The sequence below is a fragment of the Paramormyrops kingsleyae genome, chromosome 23, assembly GCF_048594095.1.
Source record: "Paramormyrops kingsleyae isolate MSU_618 chromosome 23, PKINGS_0.4, whole genome shotgun sequence".
Classification (NCBI taxonomy): Eukaryota; Metazoa; Chordata; class Actinopteri; order Osteoglossiformes; family Mormyridae; genus Paramormyrops; species Paramormyrops kingsleyae.
This window is the reverse complement of record NC_132819.1, coordinates 12,484,891-12,504,918: the sequence shown is the minus strand read 5'-3', so window position 1 is coordinate 12,504,918 and position 20,028 is coordinate 12,484,891. Positions and strand designations below refer to the sequence as shown.

Here is a 20,028-nt window from a genome sequence, read left to right as displayed (position 1 = left end):
TTACTGGTGCCTGCTCACGGTTACTGACCGTACTTCTCTCCATATGTTACTGGTGCCTGCTCACGGTTACTGACCGTACTTCTCTCCATATGTTACTGGTGTCTGCTCACGGTTACTGACCGTACTTCTCTCCATATGTTACTGGTGTCTGCTCACGGTTACTGACCGTACTTCTCTCCATATGTTACTGGTGTCTGCTCACGGTTACTGACCGTACTTCTCTCCATATGTTACTGGTGTCTGCTCACGGTTACTGACCGTACTTCTTTCCTTCTCTTCACTACTTCTTTTCTGTTTCTTCGAGTCACTCTAAGATGGCAGCACAAGACACTTCATATTTTATTTTTTATTTTAAGAGCACAAAGACAGGAAAAAGCGTAGGGCTCGGTGGGGGGGGGTTGGGGCTCACCTCCCCGATTTCGGAGTCCGCATGCGACTCAGGGGACACGGCCTTGTCGGGATACTCCAGCTTCATCTTGCGACAGCTCCCCTTGTCATCCTGTCAGGCAGAGTCATTGTCACACCTGAACACAGAGCTCTGAGGACAGGTAAAGGTTGACCGTGCTGAAAGGCCTGCGGCTTTTACTATGAACTGAAATGACCTTTTCCCTTTCGGCGTTGTCCCCCCCTTCTGGCTGTATGCTGCTAACATGAATGAAAACACTAAAATTCACATTTGCATTCATGTTTTTAAGCAAAGACTATGTGCCCATTTTATTCATGCCATTGGTATATCATATTTTATAATTATGATTTTATTGAGGCAGATGTTGATGGGAGAAAGTTTGTGATAACTACCTGCTGTAGTTATTTCCTCCACTGCTGTATGCATTCCTCCAATGCATAGTCTTCGTGGTTGGAATAAAAAGGGATTTACAGGAAAAGTAGAAGTCGGAACTTCCGACCCGCACAGACACCACAATATTTGATATAATGCATTCGTTTATGACTGTTTCCTGGGAGGGGGAGGGGTCTCAGCTGGAAAATGAATTTGAAAAATACCTCTCATCTGGTTCCCTGTGATTTGCTAATCATTGAGGATCCTTATTTATTTAGTTACTGTAGCAGAAGACTTTATCAGTTAAGCATTTTCTTATTTCAGTTGTATTTCTTTGCATTATATCTGTTGCGATAGTGGAAACTACTTATAATGACCATGCAAGTTAGTTTGTCTGAAGAACGTTTAATTTACTGACAATGCATTTCCTTTTAAATCATGAGGGGTGGGAATAAAAAAAGAAAATGTACTATGGCAAATTACATCACTTCCCCCTGATTTCAAAATAAAGCATAAGTGTATTAAACCAACAAATACACTTTGGTGATGCTTAACAGCACATGACATTGTATAACATACATCTTATAAATGTCTGCAAACAATATCTCACGTAAACCATATAAACAACGGTACCCATTACAGAGAACAGTTGTATTAACAATTCTGCTGTTAATTCCTCAATTCGCTTTTACTGTTGAAGCATTCAAATTTTAGGCGCTACTCTGTTCAAGATCATTAGAAATTACATCTAGTAACAGTGCATTCAATTGTGCTAAAATATGTGCTAAAATATGAACCCAGTTCAATAGGACCCCAGTTTCTCACCCTTGTCATCAAATGCACATTAAGAGATGTTCATCTTACTGTACAACCTTTCAAACACCATAACAAATTTCTTCAGTACTTTCTCAGCAGTAATAATGTCAACCAGTTTAACCTTTTCCTGAAGCAGAGTATAAATTCCAAAAACAAGAAGGAAGAGGTGGTTCCAGTATTTTGTGGAAAGAACACCATACAACACTGGTAATGCATATAATAAGAGATCCCCAGTCAGATGCTTTCCAGTATTTCCGTTCTTTTACTGAACATGGGACTCCTGTTAATTCTATTGGAGGTTGGACCATACATAGTTAGGTTATATACACATATGTACAGTAACTGAAGAATGAGTTATGACTGGCTTTTTAATAAGTGATTTCATAAACCACGTTACTGTACACAGACACACACACACACAAAACAGACAAACAATAATAAATTGACAAATATAAATATTAATATCCCTCTGGGTTAAAAATAAAAAGCCAATAGACAATAACCACAGTAAAAAAAAATCACACTTATTTATTTGAGACACATATGGCAGCCAGGACAAATGAACATTTAAATTTGCTTGCCCAGCATAGACTCAAGAAGTGTCCATGTGAAAAATTTGCCCGGAAAGACATTCTTGACTTCTTTGCTTCTGATGCGATGCTCAGCTGCCTGTTTTCAACCTTGGCAACCACATGTGAGCTGGCATTTGGTTCCACAAGCTGAGCTTCACTATAGACCAGGGGTGTCCAAACTACAGCCTGCGGGCCGACTGCGGCCCACTGTCCATTTCTAATTGGCCCACTTCAAATTGCAAAAGCATAATGGAATGTGGCCCACACATGAAAATTGACTGTTGTACTTCTAAGATTTTACACTAGATGGTGCTGTTTTTAACAACATAGCTCCTACACCAGGGATCTCAAACTCCAGTCCTGGAGGGGGCATGGCACACGGGAGGAGCAGACGAGCAGGGCATGACGTAAACACATTAAATTATTAAACATAATTACAATTTATTGACCAAATTTGCCTAATTTAAATTAAATACGTAAGAGATGGGCTGATATAGCTAACATCTAATATGTTGGCCCAACCCTCAGAATATTTTTCTTTATGTAGCCCTCACTAAAACAGGTTCGGACACCCCTGCTACAGACCAAAGGGCTGCTGTTCTCTCTGCTGATTTTGACTTTACATTGGCTGCCGGGCATATCTGCAAGAAAACATGGGAAAATCAGGTATCTGAGCCTGATGAACTGAGAGATACTGGACTAGCAAGGTCTGTGTTGAAGGAGCTTACCTTTGGGCCTCCTTTTTCCAAACATGCGCCAGAACAGCCTGACAAAGAACTTCTTCACACGTTTAGCTCTAAATCTTGGCACCCTGTGGTAGCTATTCAATGGAAGTTCCTCAGGAGTGAAGCCCTAGGGTTGTAGTTTATGATGTTTCGGTTGAGCAAACCAATTCCTCAGGACGCATGAATATTATTGAACTCAGCAGACCAGCAGTTTGCATGTGCACTAACCTTAGTGAAGAACTTGTGGCTCAGGATTTGGTCTAACGTGGGCCGATCCTGTGGATCCCTTTGAAGCATCCAAGAAATCAGTTTCCGGGCTGATGAGGAGAGGGTCTTGGGTAGAGTGTATTGTCCTTCTGTGACACGCTGCATGATTTCCATAGCTGTGCCATCAAAGGGGTATGCACCAACTAGCATTGTATACCTGTATTGAGAAAATGAGCAAAGGCATTTGAGTTTCAATTGCATATAACAACATTCTGCATAGGTGCATTTCAGATACCATGCATTCTTGACTCTGCATTCTGACTGTGAGGACGATTGAGAAGGTATACATACATGATACACCCCAGCGCCCAAACATCTGCCTCTGGCCCGTGTCCCTCCATCTTCCACACCTCAGGAGCCGCATACTCTCTAGTGCCACAAAAGCGTCTACAACACACACAAAATGAAAACAGTATACACGTCCTTTAGCCTGCTGCATGAGCAATTTGAAAGATTTGCTAGAGAATCTAAGAAAAACAACCCACTTCTGCCTCATTTTCAGTGGCTTCAGCTTCGTTGCCAGTCCAAAGTCGGCCAGTTTCAGTTGAAGGTTCTCCGTTAATAATAGGTTCTCTGAAAGACCAATGACTCAAATACTTCACCTAATAACACCAGGCATTAAACAAATGCAGAATACAACAGCAGGCAGCAATCATATAAACCACACAGGAAATGCCATGTAAAATACCAACACTAACGTGAAGAATAAAACAAATCACGTGTACACGCACACATACCTAATTTGAGGTCCCTGTGGAGAATGCCTTCACCATGCATGTATTTTAAAGCCTCGATGAGCTGCCTCAGGTAAAAGCGCACTTCAGGCTTGCTCAGAGTCTCTCTTTCCTGTAGGATGTCTAGCATCGACTGGAATGGGAAAAGAAAGGACGGCGTGAGTCGACATAGAGTCTTACCTAGAGATGGGCGATCCACGTTTTTTCAGTTCCGATCCGATTCCGATACACAACTGCCGATACCGATACAGATTCCGATACAAGAGCTCTTTTTACTTTGTTATACTTTACATATTATTTTTTTTAAGCTAGTAAATACAGATGGAAAAAATGTATGACAAAAAATATTTAATTAGGCTACTACAAACATACATAACGTACTGTTCCACCTCATTTGTTTTAAGCGTTTTTGAGGCATTTGCAGTTCAATATGAATATCTTCAAAGCAAATATACACAAGTGGCGAATGCTTAAAATTTTAACAGTTTTTCTCCCATTGGCATCAGCGCAGTTACACTTTTGTTGCGATGGCAGCCCCTCTTGTATCTCAAGCAACGAGTTCGCAAAACAGTCCAATTAAGTTAGCGACTCCCAAATCATCCATTGCTTTGTTTTGTCTCGCAGTTGCGTGCGCTTTGTTAAATGGGATTTTCCATTAAACGCTATTCCCACCTCAAAACCTTATTTTACATAGATTGCAAAACGCTGTGCTTCCGATTTCTGTTAAAAGCCTAAAATACTCCCAGATCGTCACGTCTTATCTTACGCTCCTCGTACTGCGAAGGGTATGCGCATGACCTCACAGCAGGCGGAAGTCACTGTACTCACACCCACTGAGTAGCAAAAAAGACTTAGGGGCAGTGATAGCGTTCGATTTGAATTCCGCAAAAACACACATGTAAAATGGGAAAGAGCTGTCGTGCGATTGATTGCCAAAAACTAAATAAGTAAGTATAGGACGTGGATCGGTCACGCATGGCCGATTCCCGATCCGTCAAATAGGTCTGGATCGGCGCCGATACCGATCCGAATATCGGTATCGGTGCATCTCTAGTCTTAACCTTAACAAACTGTCTGCAAAGGCCAGAAACAACTGGGCTCACCCCCCTACTGCACAGCTCCATGAAGATGTACATGAATTTCTCATCTTCAATATGATGGGAAAAATTCACGACTTGCTGGTGTTGCAGCCTCTTCATAATCTCCACTTCTCGGAGACTCTGAAATGTCAGACGCGTTACCACGATGAGCATAAGGGAAATGCAGTTTAACTGTGAAGGGGGCTGACTTCAAGCAGGATTCAGACCACATACCTCTTTTATTCCAGCAGAGTCCTTTATAGGAATTACCTTGACCGCAAAGATCTCTCCACTGAAAATGTCCATCATCTTATAGCATTTCGCAAAACCTCCCTAAAATCACAAGTGTATTAAGATTTTAAGAATTTCTGCCATATCTAATTGTGTGGCTGATTGTCCATTTTCCGGAATCTACTCTACAGTAAGACTAATAAATTGCAACTTAATTGTGTAAAATATCTTTATAGTTCATACTTCTCCCAACAGTTCCAGTTTGCGGTAAAACCGCTCATTTCTGGGATCAAAGACGATCTCAGGCACTTCATTTCTCCGCTGAGCTTCGAGCCATGCAGGACAAGCCATGTTGCAGTAAGACTGGAGAAAGAAAGAGACCGCAGAGGGAGCGTCTGTAGTAACTAGGCAACGGAACAAGGTACGTTCCATGACTACGCAACTGCATCGGAAATTCGAACGAAAACATGAACATGTTTTTTTTTTCAAAAAAATCACAGGTATTAAATAAAACTTTTCTGCAAACACACCCATCGGCATTATATAGTTCGATCAAAAAAAAAAATAATCAATTTCCGTAACTCGATCACAATGTACACCCTAAGAGTTTGGCGTGCTCTAGTTTTCATGAAAATATTAAATCAACCATCTGACACGCTTTTTGTACCCTTTTCAGGTACCCAAACCCAAGGGAGGGAAACAAACACCACGGGCAGCGGCTGTAAATGGCGCGCGGAGCCCTGCCTCCGTACTGCTAATATACCGAGCGGAGAGGAAGCCGGCAATTAGCCAATGTAACTGTTGCCATGATATTATTTTATAAAGGGGAATTTAAGTTGCATTTAGTTAAGTATATTTATTATTTAATTTAGGAATCGCACTGTTATTGTGCTGGAGTAATATACTTAATATACGATTAATACCAAAAAAGGGGGAAAATAGAAAAAAAAATATATATACTGTATATATATATATATATATATACGATTCCTGTGATAAGCAAGCCGCAAGCACGGACATTGTTGAACTCTGGAAATGAAAGTTAATTAGTTACAATAACGTAGACCGACAATTTCCCTTTGTGGCATATGCAGCCAAGGATGTATTTAATGTTTCTTTGCAAGTTTTTTTTAGTAATTCTGCAGGCTGTGCACGCTATTAATTTGTTACATATTTTCCTCCTCACTTTTTTCAAGCTGGATTTGGAAAGGCGAAATTAACCAGTTCCACGAGGGAGCTACACCGAGGGAACATCGTTTTTTTGCTATAATATAGTAATATAATATACATATTTATACTTCATATAGGCCTATTATTGTTTGTTAAACTAGCAAATACAGATGGAAAAACAAAACCTTTAATTACTACTACTAGAAACTTTGTCTGTGCATCCAATTGTTTTATGCGTCAGTTTGAATATCTTGCAAGATGCCCAAGCTAGCGACTCCCAAATCACTCACTGTTTTTCTCATATTACGTACTCGCGTTGTCAGGCACAATTGTCTGCGCTTTGTTCAGTGGGATTTTCCACTAAACGCTACTTCTGCCTCTCAAAACTTTTTTTCTTCCTTTTACAGAGATTGCAAATTAGCGTCCTACTAGTTGAGAAAACCGTAAAATACTTCCAGCATAATCATCATCTTCTTATCTGATATTCTTACGCTCCTCATACTGCAAAGCTTATGCCCTTAACGTCACAGCAGACGGAAGTCACTGCGCTCACACCCGCTGAGTGGCAGAGATACTGAGGGGCAACGTTAGCGTTCGGCTTGAATGCTTGGAAAACACGAGATATTTATTTATATTGCTGGATGTACATGTGGTATCATATTTTCTAATGAATTGCTATGCATTGTTATGTATGTAGACTATATATGTAGACAATATTTTATCTCTGGTATTGTTCATTGTTATATAATATTTTCTGACGTTGTATGTAAATTATTCTGAATAAAATATATATATAAAAAAACAAAAACACATGAGTTATAGGAAAGAGCTGACATACGAGTGATTGTATAAATCTATTTAATAAGAAATATAATAATAGACTGCTAAAAACTAAATGTACTTTATTGTGTAATTGTGTTTCTGTTAGCTTCTTTATGTTAGCCCTGAATGTATGAATATCTAGCTTTATTAGTGTTATATCTTATCACTATGTTGAAGGACAAATATATCATCAACCCTCTACTTAGACAATGTGCAACAGGCTGAAGCTGCCAAGTTTTGGTACGACAGGAAAATGTATAAAAATTGGTGTAAAACAGTATGGACACACTTGTAAGTGTCCGGCCTTGGTTGCAACCTCATTGTTGTAATAAAGACTGAACTTGGATCTACACGAGTGGCTTCTGACTTCTGATTTGGCGGGGAAGGAAAAACCACAACATTAAACAACAAGAAGTCTTCTGTACTCCTGTTGTTTGTGCTTGTCTGACATCATGAGCAGCGGGTTCCAGGGGCGCGCTAGGCAGTGAAACCACATGGGCCTCCAATGATTCTGGATGCACACATAGTCATACACAATGGGAAATTCAGAGACATTAATTAGCCTGACTGCATGTGTTAGCATGTAGGACACACATGGACACGGAGTGAAGGCAATAGTCCAGGAGGTGCGAGGCAACAGTGTTACTCACTAAGTGTTTACAATATGCCTCAATACTCAAAAACATACATGAATATATCACAGCATAAGAGTGTAATTTTTTTTTTTAAATATAGTGATTGTGTTCATTAAAACCACTGACCTATTCTATTTTGCATTACATAATGCTGACTTAGCATCTATCCGTTACATTGTGTCTGCCTTTTTTCCCTTAATTGATGAACATCTTTCTGGCTGCTGATGGCAGCACTAGTCGCTGGGCTGCTGGCAAGAGATCCAGCGCTGATGAAGATGGAGACAGAAGAGCCCAGAGATCCCCTCTATTCCACTGCTGAAAGAGAGAGTGCAGGGAGTCTGGTGGTGCACTGTGATGTGACATACGCTTGTCCAGACTGAACAGCATGCTGCAGGAGTAGAGTATGAAGGCAGCTATGCACCATCGCAAATAACCTGCTTTTACACACCTTTTATATGTACTGATAAATATATCACAACTAAGGCATGAAATGCAGCTGAAGTGTATGCTTTTTTACATAATAAAACAGCCACATCTCATTGCGGTGTGGCAATTAGCAATGAAAATGTCTCTCTGTGTTCTTCTTTTAAAATGTTGAAAAAAAGTGGCAAGGTCTGGCAAGCAAGGTTTGGTATTTCACAAAGGAGACAAACCAAGACTGCAATGGGTTATTCCCTGCCTTGCTACCACAGGTTTTTGCATGAGACCTGGACCTAAGCAACCTTGAATAGGACAAGCAAGTATGGAAAATGGATGGATGGATGGATGGATATATCACACTCGGCTGCGAACTGTCCCAGCGAGAGCTGAAGGTCATGGTCCGATGAGGCCAACAGGACCACATCATCTGCAAAAAGCAGAGACCTAATCCTGAGGTCACCAAACCGGACACCCTCAACGCCCTGGCTGCACCTAGAAATTCTATCCATAAAAACTATGAACACAATCGGTGACAAAGGGCAGCCCTGACGGAGTCCAACCCTCACCGGAAACAAGTCCGACTTATTGCCGCCCATGCGGACCAGACTCTGGCACCGGTCATACGGGGACCGAACAGCCCTTAAAAGGAAGCCCAGCACCCCATACTCCCGGAGCACGCCCCACAGGACTCCCCGAGGGACACGGTCGAATGCCTTCTCCAAGTCCGCAAAACACATGTAGACTGGTTGGGCAAACTCCCATGAACCCTCCAGAACCCTGCGGAGAGTATAGAGCTGGTCCACTGTTCCACGGCCGGGGCGAAAACCACACTGCTCCTTCTGAATCCGAGGTTCGACAATCCAGCGGACCCTCCTCTCCAGAACCCCCGAATAGACCTTACCAGGGAGGCTGAGGAGTTTGATCCACCTATAGTTAGAACACACCCTCTGGTCCCCCTTCTTAAAGAGGGGGACCACCACCCCGGTCTGCCAGTCCAGAGGCACTGCCCCCGATGTCCATGCGATGCTGCAAATGCGTGTCAACCAGGACAGCCCCACAGCATCCAGAGCCTTAAGGAACTCTGGGCGGATCTCATCCACCCCCGGGGCCTGGCCACCGAGGAGCTTTTTAACCACCTCAGCGACCTCCACCCCAGAGATAGGGGAGTCCACACCCAAGTCCCCATACTCTGCTTCCACATTGGAAGACGTGTCGGTGGGATTGAGGAGGTCTTCAAAGTACTCCTTCCACTGACCCAAAACGTCCCGGGTTGAGGTCAGCAGCACCCCATCCCCACCATAAACAGTGTTGATGTTGCACCGCTTTCCCGCCCGGAGCCGCCGGATGGTGGACCAGAATCGCCTCAAAGCCGTCCGGAAGTCATTTTCCATGGCCTCACCAAACTCTTCCCAAACCCGAGTTTTTGCCTCTGTTGCAACTATATATTTAAAGTTGTTTGTTCGTTTAATTATAATATATTATTTATGTTTGTTGATTTAATATGCATAATTATTTCGTTTCTGATTAGACTGAATTGTATTTGATGATAACATAATACAATATGGTTGAACATCATTACCCATGATACCATGCAAATACCAGCATGCAAGAGTTTTTTTTGAAGAATAATAAAGGAGAGACCTTTTGAGTTGTCCGTGGTTTTATGCTGGCTAACTTGAAAACGAAGAATACAATAGTAAATTTGGTGCCGAAACCCGGGAAGTTAGTCAACAAACGTCGAAATGGAATGATGCAGTCATCTTCCAGAGATACAGTGAAGTAATAGAGGATTATCTTCAACAGGGCATTGCTGAAGAAGTGAACCAGGGTGAGTGTTTAACATCACCTGTCGAATACTACTTACCTCACCATGCTGTGGTACGAGAGGATAAGATGACAACAAAGCTAAGAGTGGTGTTTGATGCCTCTTCGCATGAAGAAGGCTGTCCCTCACTAAATAACTGTCTGTCTACTGGTCCGAACCTGAATCCAGATCTGCTTGGCATATTGATCAGATTCCGACTGCATGAAATTGCATTTATGGCCGACATTAAGCAAGCCTTTTTGCAGATCTCTCTTGCAGAAAGGGACAGAGATGCGGTGAGGTTTTTGTGGTTCACTGCTACCCCGAAGGAAGATGTTGATGAAAAGCTGTGCGTGTTGAGGAATGTCCAGAGTGGTGTTTGGAGTGTCATCAAGTCTATTCTTGTTAGCAGCTACAGTGAGAAAGCATCTTCGGCAGTATGAAGAACAGCCTCATATTGCCCAGCTTATTAAAGAGTCATTATATGTTGATGATTTTATTGCCAGTGTTGGTGACGTCGAAGAGGCAGTCTCTGTGACAACCAGAGCAAAGGAAATCATGTCTGCTGCTGGCATGAACCTGTGTAAGTGGATGACTAACTCTACAGCACTGAAGGAAAGGTGGAAGCAGACACCTATTGGCCAAGCTGAAGAACCAGAGGCCCATGGAACAGTGCTCAAGGTACTTGGCTTAGTGTGGAGGACCCAAACTGACGACTTTGTGTTTGATCTAAGACCTCTGTTGAAAAAACCAATGAGGAAGAGCACCAAAAGGAGTGTTCTTCAGCACTCAGCCAGCATCTTTGATCCCATAGGGTTTTTAACCCCTTTCACCATAAGAGTTAAATGTCTGCTGCAAGAGATGTGGGAAAGAGGGCTTGACTGGGATGAAGAACTTCCACCTGATCTGAATCAACAATGGATTAGCTGGTGTTCTGAGCTCCCAGTGATTCACCAAATATCTATACCACGCTGGTATGGAGAAAGAGTGGAGCAGAGTGGCAGTGCATCTAGACTCCATGTGTTCTGTGACGCCAGTGAAAAGGCGTACAGTGCTGTCGCCTACTTACAGTTGGAGCAGAAAGACAGAAAGCTGGCTGCTAGACTGGTTGCATCCAAATCCAGAGTTGCTCCTTTGAAGAAGCTGTCATTGCCGCGTTTGGAGCTAATGGGAGCACTGATAGGAGCCCGGCTGGGAAGAAACTTGATAAATCTGCTTAAAATGGAAACCTATCAACTTTACATGTGGACAGACTCAATGATCGTACTACACTGGATTCACAGCTCAGCACATAAGTGGAAACAGTTTGTTGCCAACCGAGTGACAGAAATTCAATCCCTGACGGACCCTGCATCATGGTCTCACTGTAAGGGTAAAGAGAACCCAGCTGATCTCCCCACCCGTGGCCAGACTGTGGTGAACCTGAGTCGGAGTCACCTGTGGTGGAGAGGGCCTGAGTTTCTGGTCTTATCTGAACCTGAGAAAGAGTCTGATGACTATTCAGTGGAAAATGACATGGTCAGAGAAGAGCTGGAAGTAAGTGAATATGTAACAGTACAGCTAAGCAGTGAAGAGCATGAAGCAACGAATCCAGTATTAGACCTACAAAAACACAGTAAGCTGGTGACAGTATTGCGAATAACAGCCTGGATAAGAAGATTTGCCGACAACACACGCTTGACCACAAAAAGGAAAGGAGAACTGACCGCAGAAGAATTGTTTGAGGCAGAAAAGTTCTGGATGAAGTTGACGCAACGACAAGGCTTTGCAAATGAAGTGTCACTTTTGGAAACTGGGACGGCTTTAAACAAAGATTCAAAGATTAGAGAGTTAAGGCCGTTCTTGGATGAGGATGGATTGTTGTGTGTTGGAGGCAGGTTGCAGCAATCCGACTTCAGCTTCAGGCAACAGCACCCATGGATCTTGCCTGCGAAAGGCAAATATTGTGAACTGTTAGTTCAGCACAACCATGAACACCTGATGCATGCAGGTGTGCGAGACACTCTGGTTCAATTAAGAGAAAGACACTGGATATTGCGAGGGAGACAGATGGTGAAAAGTGTTCTATCGCGGTGTAATGTCTGCAGAAGATTCAAGGCGAAGCCTGTACAACAGGTTACTGCTCCATTGCCTCGTGACAGAATTACAGAATCTCCTCCATTTGAAATCACTGGTTTGGATTTTGCTGGGCCACTGTTTGTCAAGAGCGGCAGCACCCTTGACAAGGCCTATGTTGCATTATTCACTTGTGCAGTGACCAGAGCAGTACATTTAGAGCTCGTCTCCAGTCAAACAACAGAACATTTCCTGTTAGCTCTGAAAAGATTTGTCGCTAGAAGGGGACTATGCAAGGTCATTTATTCGGATAATGCAAAAACCTTCAAACGAGCTGACAGAGATCTGAAAGAGCTATGGCAAGGAATTAAAGAGCAGCAACTTTTAGAACATTTCTCAAAAAGGGGTATACATTGGCGATTCATCGCTGAAAGAGCTGCCTGGTGGGGTGGTTTCTGGGAAAGGCTAGTTAGATCAGTGAAAAGCTGCCTGAGAAAGGTTCTAGGACGTGCTTCCCTGAACTTTGAAGAGCTTACCACCATTCTGACAGAGGTAGAAGCCATCCTAAACTCCAGACCACTTACATTTGTCAGCAATGACCTGGATGAACCACAGCCACTGACGCCAGCCCATTTTCTTGTGGGAAAAAGACTTACCTCTTTACCACCGAAGCAGTTTACGGCTGACTCTGAGAATGCCAATCTGAACAGAGAAAAGATTACAAAGAGATGGCGGTACCGGCAACGGCTCCTTACAATTTTCTGGAACAGCTGGCGAAAGGATTACCTGTTGAGCCTAAAGTCAGCCCATTGTTCCAACACATTGCAACCTACTTTGTTAAAGGTGGGAGATATTGTCCTCCTTGGGAATGACAACGTGCCAAGACAGACTTGGAAGCTAGGAAGAGTGGAGGACCTGTTTCCTGGTCGTGATGGGAAAGTTCGGTCCTGTGCAGTCCGCACATCGTCTGGAACCTTACTGAGAAGACCAGTTCAATTGTTATATAATTTGGAGATTTAAATGATGAACTAAGGGTTCATCGGGGGGGAGTCTGTTGCAACTATATATTTAAAGTTGTTTGTTCGTTTAATTATAATATATTATTTATGTTTGTTGATTTAATATGCATAATGATTTCGTTTCTGATTAGACTGAATTGTATTTGATGATAACATAATACAATATGGTTGAACATCATTACCCATGATACCATGCAAATACCAGCATGCAAGAGTTTTTTTTGAAGAATAATAAAGGAGAGACCTTTTGAGTTGTCCGTGGTTTTATGCTGGCTAACTTGAAAACGAAGAATACAATAGCCTCAGCGACCGCCGAAGCTGCATCCCGCTTGGCCTGCCGGTACCTGTCAGCTGCCTCTGGAGTCCCACAGGCTAAAAAGGCCCGATAGGACTCCTTCTTCAGCTTGACGGCATCTCTCACCACTGGTGTCCACCAGCGGATTCGCGGATTGCCGCACCACAGCTCCGGTCAGCCGCCTCCACAATGGAGGCGCGGAACATGGCCCATTCGGACTCAATGTCCCCCGCCTCCCCCAGGACATGGGAGCACATGACATTGCATAACATACACCTTATAAATGTCTGCAAACAACATCTCACGTAAACCATATAAACAACGGTACCCATTACAGAGAACAGTTGTATTAACAATTCTGCTGTTAATTCCTCAATTCGCTTTTACTGTTGAAGCATTCAAATTTTAGGCGCTACTCTGTTCAAGGTAGGATCATTAGAAATTACATCTAGCAACAGTGCATTCAATTGTGCTAAAATATGTGCTAAAATATGAACCGAGTTCAATAGGACCCCAGTTTCTCACACTTGTCATCAAATGCACATTAAGAGATGTTCATCTTACTGTACAACCTTTCAAACACCATAACAAATTTCTTCAGTACTTTCTCAGCAGTAATAATGTCAACCAGTTTAACCTTTTCCTGAAGCAGAGTATAAATTCCAAAAACAAGAAGGAAGAGGTGCTTCCAGTATTTTGTGGAAAGAACACCATACAACACTGGTAATGCATATAATAAGAGATCCCCAGTCAGATGCTTTCCAGTATTTCTGTTCTTTTACTGAACATGGGACTCCTGTTAATTCTACTGGAGATTGGACCATACATAGTTAGGTTATATACAGTACACATATGTAACTGAAGAATGAGTTACGACTGGCTTAATAAGTGATTTCATAAATCACGTTACTGTACACACACACACACACACACAAAACAGACAAACAATAATAAATAGACAAATATAAATATTAAAATCCCTCTGGGTTAAAAATAAAAAGCCAATAGACAATAACCACAGTAAAAAAAAATCACACTGATTTATTTGAGACACATATGGCAGGCAGGACAAATGAACATTTAAATTTGCTTGCCCAGCATAGACTCAAGAAGTGTCCATGTGAAAGATTTGCCCGGAAAGACATTCTTGACTTCTTTGCTTCTGATGCGATGCTCAGCTGCCTGTTTTCAACCTTGGCAACCACATGTGAGCTGGCATTTGGTTCCACAAGCTTCACCATAGACCAGGGGTGTCCAAACTACGGCCTGCGGGCCGACTGCGGCCCACTGTCCATTTCTAATTGGCCCACTTCAAATTGCAAAAGCATAATGGAATGTGGCCCACACATGAAAATTGACTGTTGTACTTCTAAGATTTTACACTAGATGGTGCTGTTTTTAACAAGATAGCTCCTACACCAGGGATCTCAAACTCCAGTCCTGGAGGGGGCATGGCACACGGGAGGAGCGGACGAGCAGGGTATGACGTAAACAAATTAAATTATTAAACATAATTACAATTTATTGACCAAATTTGCCGAATTTAAATTAAATACGCAAGAGATGGGCTGATATAGCTAACATCTAATATGTTGGCCCAACCCTCAGAATATTTTTCTTTATGTGGCCCTCACTAAAACAGGTTCGGACACCCCTGCTACAGACCAAAGGGCTGCTGTTCTCTCTGCTGATTTTCACTTTACATTGGCTGCCGGGCATATCTGCAAGAAAACATGGGAAAATCAGGTATCTGAGCCTGATGAACTGAGAGATACTGGACTAGCAAGGTCTGTGTTGAAGGAGCTTACCTTTGGGCCTCCTTTTTCCAAACATGCGCCAGAACAGCCTGACAAAGAACTTCTTCACACGTTTAGCTCCAAATCTTGGCACCCTGTGGTAGCTATTCGATGGAAGTTCCTCAGGAGTGAAGCCCTAGGGTTGTAGTTTATGATGTTTCGGTTGAGCAAACCAATTCCTCAGGACGCATGAATATTATTGAACTCAGCAGACCAGCAGTTTGCATGTGCACTAACCTTAGTGAAGAACTTGTGGCTCAGGATTTGGTCTAACGTGGGCCGATCCTGTGGATCCCTTTGAAGCATCCAAGAAATCAGTTTCCGGGCTGATGAGGAGAGGGTCTTGGGTAGAGTGTATTGTCCTTCTGTGACACGCTGCATGATTTCCATAGCTGTGCCATCAAAGGGGTATGCACCAACTAGCATTGTATACCTGTATTGAGAAAATGAGCAAAGGCATTTGAGTTTCAATTGCATATAACAACATTCTGCATAGGTGCATTTCAGATACCATGCATTCTTGACTCTGCATTCTGACTGTGAGGACGATTGAGAAGGTATACATACATGATACACCCCAGCGCCCAAACATCTGCCTCTGGCCCGTGTCCCTCCATCTTCCACACCTCAGGAGCCGCATACTCTTTAGTGCCACAAAAGCGTCTACAACACACACAAAATGAAAACAGTATACACGTCCTTTAGCCTGCTGCATGAGCAATTTGAAAGATTTGCTAGAGAATCTAAGAAAAACAACCCACTTCTGCCTCATTTTCAGTGGCTCCAGCTTCGTTGCCAGTCCAAAGTCGGCCAGTTTCAGTTGAAGGTTCTCCGTTAATAATAGGTTCTCTGAAAGACCAATGACTCAAATACTTCACCTAATAACACCAGGCATTAAACAATTGCAGAATACAACAGCAGGCAGCAATCATATAAACCACACAGGAAATGCCATGTAAAATACCAACACTAACGTGAAGAATAAAACAAATCACGTGTACACGCACACATACCTAATTTGAGGTCCCTGTGGAGAATGCCTTCACCATGCATGTATTTTAAAGCCTCGATGAGCTGCCTCAGGTAAAAGCGCACTTCAGGCTTGCTCAGAGTCTCTCTTTCCTGTAGGATGTCTAGCATCGACTGGAATGGGAAAAGGAAGGACGGCGTGAGTCGACATATAGTCTTAACCTTAACAAACTGTCTGCAAAGGCCAGAAACAACTGGGCTCACCCCCTTACTGCACAGCTCCATGAAGATGTACATGAATTTCTCATCTTCAATATGATGGGAAAAATTCACGACTTGCTGGTGTTGCAGCCTCTTCATAATCTCCACTTCTCGGAGACTCTGAAATGTCAGACGCGTTACCACGATGAGCATAAGGGAAATGCAGTTTAACTGTGAAGGGGGCTGACTTCAAGCAGGATTCAGACCACATACCTCTTTTATTCCAGCAGAGTCCTTTATAGGAATTACCTTGACCGCAAAGATCTCTCCGCTGAAAATGTCCAACATCTTATAGCATTTCGCAAAACCTCCCTAAAATCACAAGTGTATTAAGATTTTAAGAATTTCTGCCATATCTAATTGTGTGGCTGATTGTCCATTTTCCGGAATCTACTCTACAGTAAGACTAATAAATTGCAACTTAATTGTGTAAAATATCTTTATAGTTCATACTTCTCCCAACAGTTCCAGTTTGCGGTAAAACCGCTCATTTCTGGGATCAAAGACGATCTCAGGCACTTCATTTCTCCGCTGAGCTTCGAGCCATGCAGGACAAGCCATGTTGCAGTAAGACTGGAGAAAGACAGAGAACGCAGAGGGAGCGTCTGTAGTAACTAGGCAACGGAACAAGGTACGTTCCATGACTACGCAACTGCATCGGAAATTCGAACGAAAACATGAACATGTTTTTTTTTTTCAAAAAAATCACAGGTATTAAATAAAACTTTTCTGCAAACACACCCATCGGCATTATATAGTTCGATCAAAAAAAAAAAAATCAATTTCCGTAACTCGATCGTGCTCTAGTTTTCATGAAAATATTAAATCAACCATCTGACACGCTTTTTGTACCCTTTTCAGGTACCCAAACCCAAGGGAGGGAAACAAACACCACGGGCAGCGGCTGTAAATGGCGCGCGGAGCCCTGCCTCCGTACTGCTAATATACCGAGCGGAGAGGAAGCCGGCAATTAGCCAATGTAACTGTTGCCATGATATTATTTTATAAAGGGGAATTTAAGTTGCATTTAGTTAAGTATATTTATTATTTAATTTAGGAATCGCACTGTTATTGTGCTGGAGTAATATACTTAATATACGATTAATACCAAAAAAGGGGGAAAATAGAAAAAAAAATATATATACTGTATATATATATATATATATATACGATTCCTGTGATAAGCAAGCCGCAAGCACGGACATTGTTGAATTCTGGAAATGAAAGTTAATTAGTTACAATAACGTAGACCGACAATTTCCCTTTGTGGCATATGCAGCCAAGGATGTATTTAATGTTTCTTTGCAAGTTTTTTTTAGTAATTCTGCAGGCTGTGCATGCTATTAATTTGTTACATATTTTCCTCCTCACTTTTTTCAAGCTGGATTTGGAAAGGCGAAATTAACCAGTTCCACGAGGGAGCTACACCGAGGGAACATCGTTTTTTTGCTATAATATAGTAATATAATATACATATTTATACTTCATATAGGCCTATTATTGTTTGTTAAACTAGCAAATACAGATGGAAAATGTATGCCACAAAACCTTTAATTACTACTACTAGAAACTTTGTCTGTGCATCCAATTGTTTTATGCGTCAGTTTGAATATCTTGCAAGATGCCCAAGCTAGCGACTCCCAAATCACTCACTGTTTTTCTCATATTACGTACTCGCGTTGTCAGGCACAATTGTCTGCGCTTTGTTCAGTGGGATTTTCCACTAAACGCTACTTCTGCCTCTCAAAACTTTTTTTCTTCCTTTTACAGAGATTGCAAATTAGCGTCCTACTAGTTGAGAAAACCGTAAAATACTTCCAGCATAATCATCATCTTCTTATCTGATATTCTTACGCTCCTCATACTGCAAAGCTTATGCCCATAACGTCACAGCAGACGGAAGTCACTGCGCTCACACCCGCTGAGTGGCAGAGATACTGAGGGGCAACGTTAGCGTTCGGCTTGAATGCTTGGAAAACACGAGATATTTATTTATGTTGCTGGATGTACATGTGGTATCATATTTTCTAATGAATTGCTATGCATTGTTATGTATGTAGACTATATATGTAGACAATATTTTATCTCTGGTATTGTTCATTGTTATATAATATTTTCTGACGTTGTATGTAAATTATTCTGAATAAAATATATATATAAAAAAACAAAAACACATGAGTTATAGGAAAGAGCTGACATACGAGTGATTGTATAAATCTATTTAATAAGAAATATAATAATAGACTGCTAAAAACTAAATGTACTTTATCGTGTAATTCTGTTTCTGTTAGCTTCTTTATGTTAGCCCTGAATGTATGAATATCTAGCTTTATTAGTGTTATATCTTATCACTATGTTGAAGGACAAATATATCATCAACCCTCTACTTAGACAATGTGCAACAGGCTGAAGCTGCCAAGGTTTGGTATGATAGGAAAATGTATAAAAATTGGTGTAAAACAGTATGGACACACTTGTAAGTGTCCGGCCTTGGTTGCAACCTCATTGTTGTAATAAAGACTGAACTTGGATCTACACGAGTGGCTTCTGACTTCTGATTTGGCGGGGAAGGAAAAACCACAACATTAAACAACAAGAAGTCTTCTGTACTCCTGTTGTTTGTGCTTGTCTGACATCATGAGCAGCGGGTTCCAGGGGCGCGCTAGGCAGTGAAACCACATGGGCCTCCAATGATTCTGGATGCACACATAGTCATACACAATGGGAAATTCAGAGACATTAATTAGCCTGACTGCATGTGTTAGCATGTAGGACACACATGGACACGGAGTGAAGGCAATAGTCCAGGAGGTGCGAGGCAACAGTGTTACTCACTAAGTGTTTACAATATGCCTCAATACTCAAAAACATACATGAATATATCACAGCATAAGAGTGTAATTTTTTTTTTTAAATATAGTGATTGTGTTCATTAAAACCACTGACCTATTCTATTTTGCATTACATAATGCTGACTTAGCATCTATCCGTTACATTGTGTCTGCCTTTTTTCCCTTAATTGATGAACATCTTTCTGGCTGCTGATGGCAGCACTAGTCGCTGGGCTGCTGGCAAGAGATCCAGCGCTGATGAAGATGGAGACAGAAGAGCCCAGAGATCCCCTCTATTCCACTGCTGAAAGAGAGAGTGCAGGGAGTCTGGTGGTGCACTGTGATGTGACATACGCTTGTCCAGACTGAACAGCATGCTGCAGGAGTAGAGTATGAAGGCAGCTATGCACCATCGCAAATAACCTGCTTTTACACACCTTTTATATGTACTGATAAATATATCACAACTAAGGCATGAAATGCAGCTGAAGTGTATGCTTTTTTACATAATAAAACAGCCACATCTCATTGCGGTGTGGCAATTAGCAATGAAAATGTCTCTCTGTGTTCTTCTTTTAAAATGTTGAAAAAAAGTGGCAAGGTCTGGCAAGCAAGGTTTGGTATTTCACAAAGGAGACAAACCAAGACTGCAATGGGTTATTCCCTGCCTTGCTACCACAGGTTTTTGCATGAGACCTGGACCTAAGCAACCTTGAATAGGACAAGCAAGTATGGAAAATGGATGGATG

At 42.0% G+C, this 20,028-nt stretch overlaps 2 protein-coding genes and 1 long non-coding RNA gene across 7 annotated transcripts; 1 reads left to right on the top strand and 2 right to left on the bottom strand.

Annotated features, from left to right (window-relative positions):
* Positions 1–2,097: 2,097 nt before the first annotated feature.
* On the bottom strand, positions 2,098–6,800 carry LOC140581989 (serine/threonine-protein kinase PLK3-like). 4 transcript variants are annotated; one of them, XM_072706016.1, is made up of 10 exons: positions 6,663–6,796; positions 5,446–5,565; positions 5,206–5,304; positions 4,996–5,112; positions 3,896–4,025; positions 3,644–3,731; positions 3,450–3,545; positions 3,120–3,315; positions 2,895–3,018; positions 2,098–2,807 (listed from the first exon to the last, which is right to left on the bottom strand). In XM_072706016.1, exons 1-10 carry the CDS (start codon positions 6,672–6,674, stop codon positions 2,671–2,673), a joined length of 1,119 nt encoding a protein of 372 aa, XP_072562117.1. In that variant the 5' UTR covers positions 6,675–6,796; the 3' UTR covers positions 2,098–2,670. The 4 variants fall into 4 exon arrangements, with proteins under 4 accessions (XP_072562117.1, XP_072562119.1, XP_072562118.1 ...); XM_072706018.1 differs by having other exon boundaries at positions 6,684–6,781; XM_072706017.1 differs by lacking the exon at positions 6,663–6,796 and adding an exon at positions 6,389–6,543.
* A 7,638-nt stretch (positions 6,801–14,438) lies between these two features.
* On the bottom strand, positions 14,439–18,198 carry LOC140581907 (serine/threonine-protein kinase PLK3-like). Of its 2 annotated transcripts, none has more exons than XM_072705752.1 (10): positions 18,102–18,198; positions 16,902–17,021; positions 16,662–16,760; positions 16,452–16,568; positions 16,232–16,361; positions 15,980–16,067; positions 15,786–15,881; positions 15,456–15,651; positions 15,231–15,354; positions 14,439–15,143 (listed from the first exon to the last, which is right to left on the bottom strand). In XM_072705752.1, exons 1-10 carry the CDS (start codon positions 18,111–18,113, stop codon positions 15,007–15,009), a joined length of 1,119 nt encoding a protein of 372 aa, XP_072561853.1. In that variant the 5' UTR covers positions 18,114–18,198; the 3' UTR covers positions 14,439–15,006. The 2 variants fall into 2 exon arrangements, with proteins under 2 accessions (XP_072561853.1, XP_072561854.1); XM_072705753.1 differs by lacking the exon at positions 18,102–18,198 and adding an exon at positions 17,820–17,922.
* On the top strand, positions 17,201–19,021 carry LOC140581908 (uncharacterized). The gene is made up of 3 exons (XR_011984954.1): positions 17,201–17,427; positions 17,830–17,907; positions 18,219–19,021. It is a non-coding gene; the product is annotated as an uncharacterized lncRNA (long non-coding RNA).
* The last annotated feature ends 1,007 nt before the right edge of the window (positions 19,022–20,028 follow it).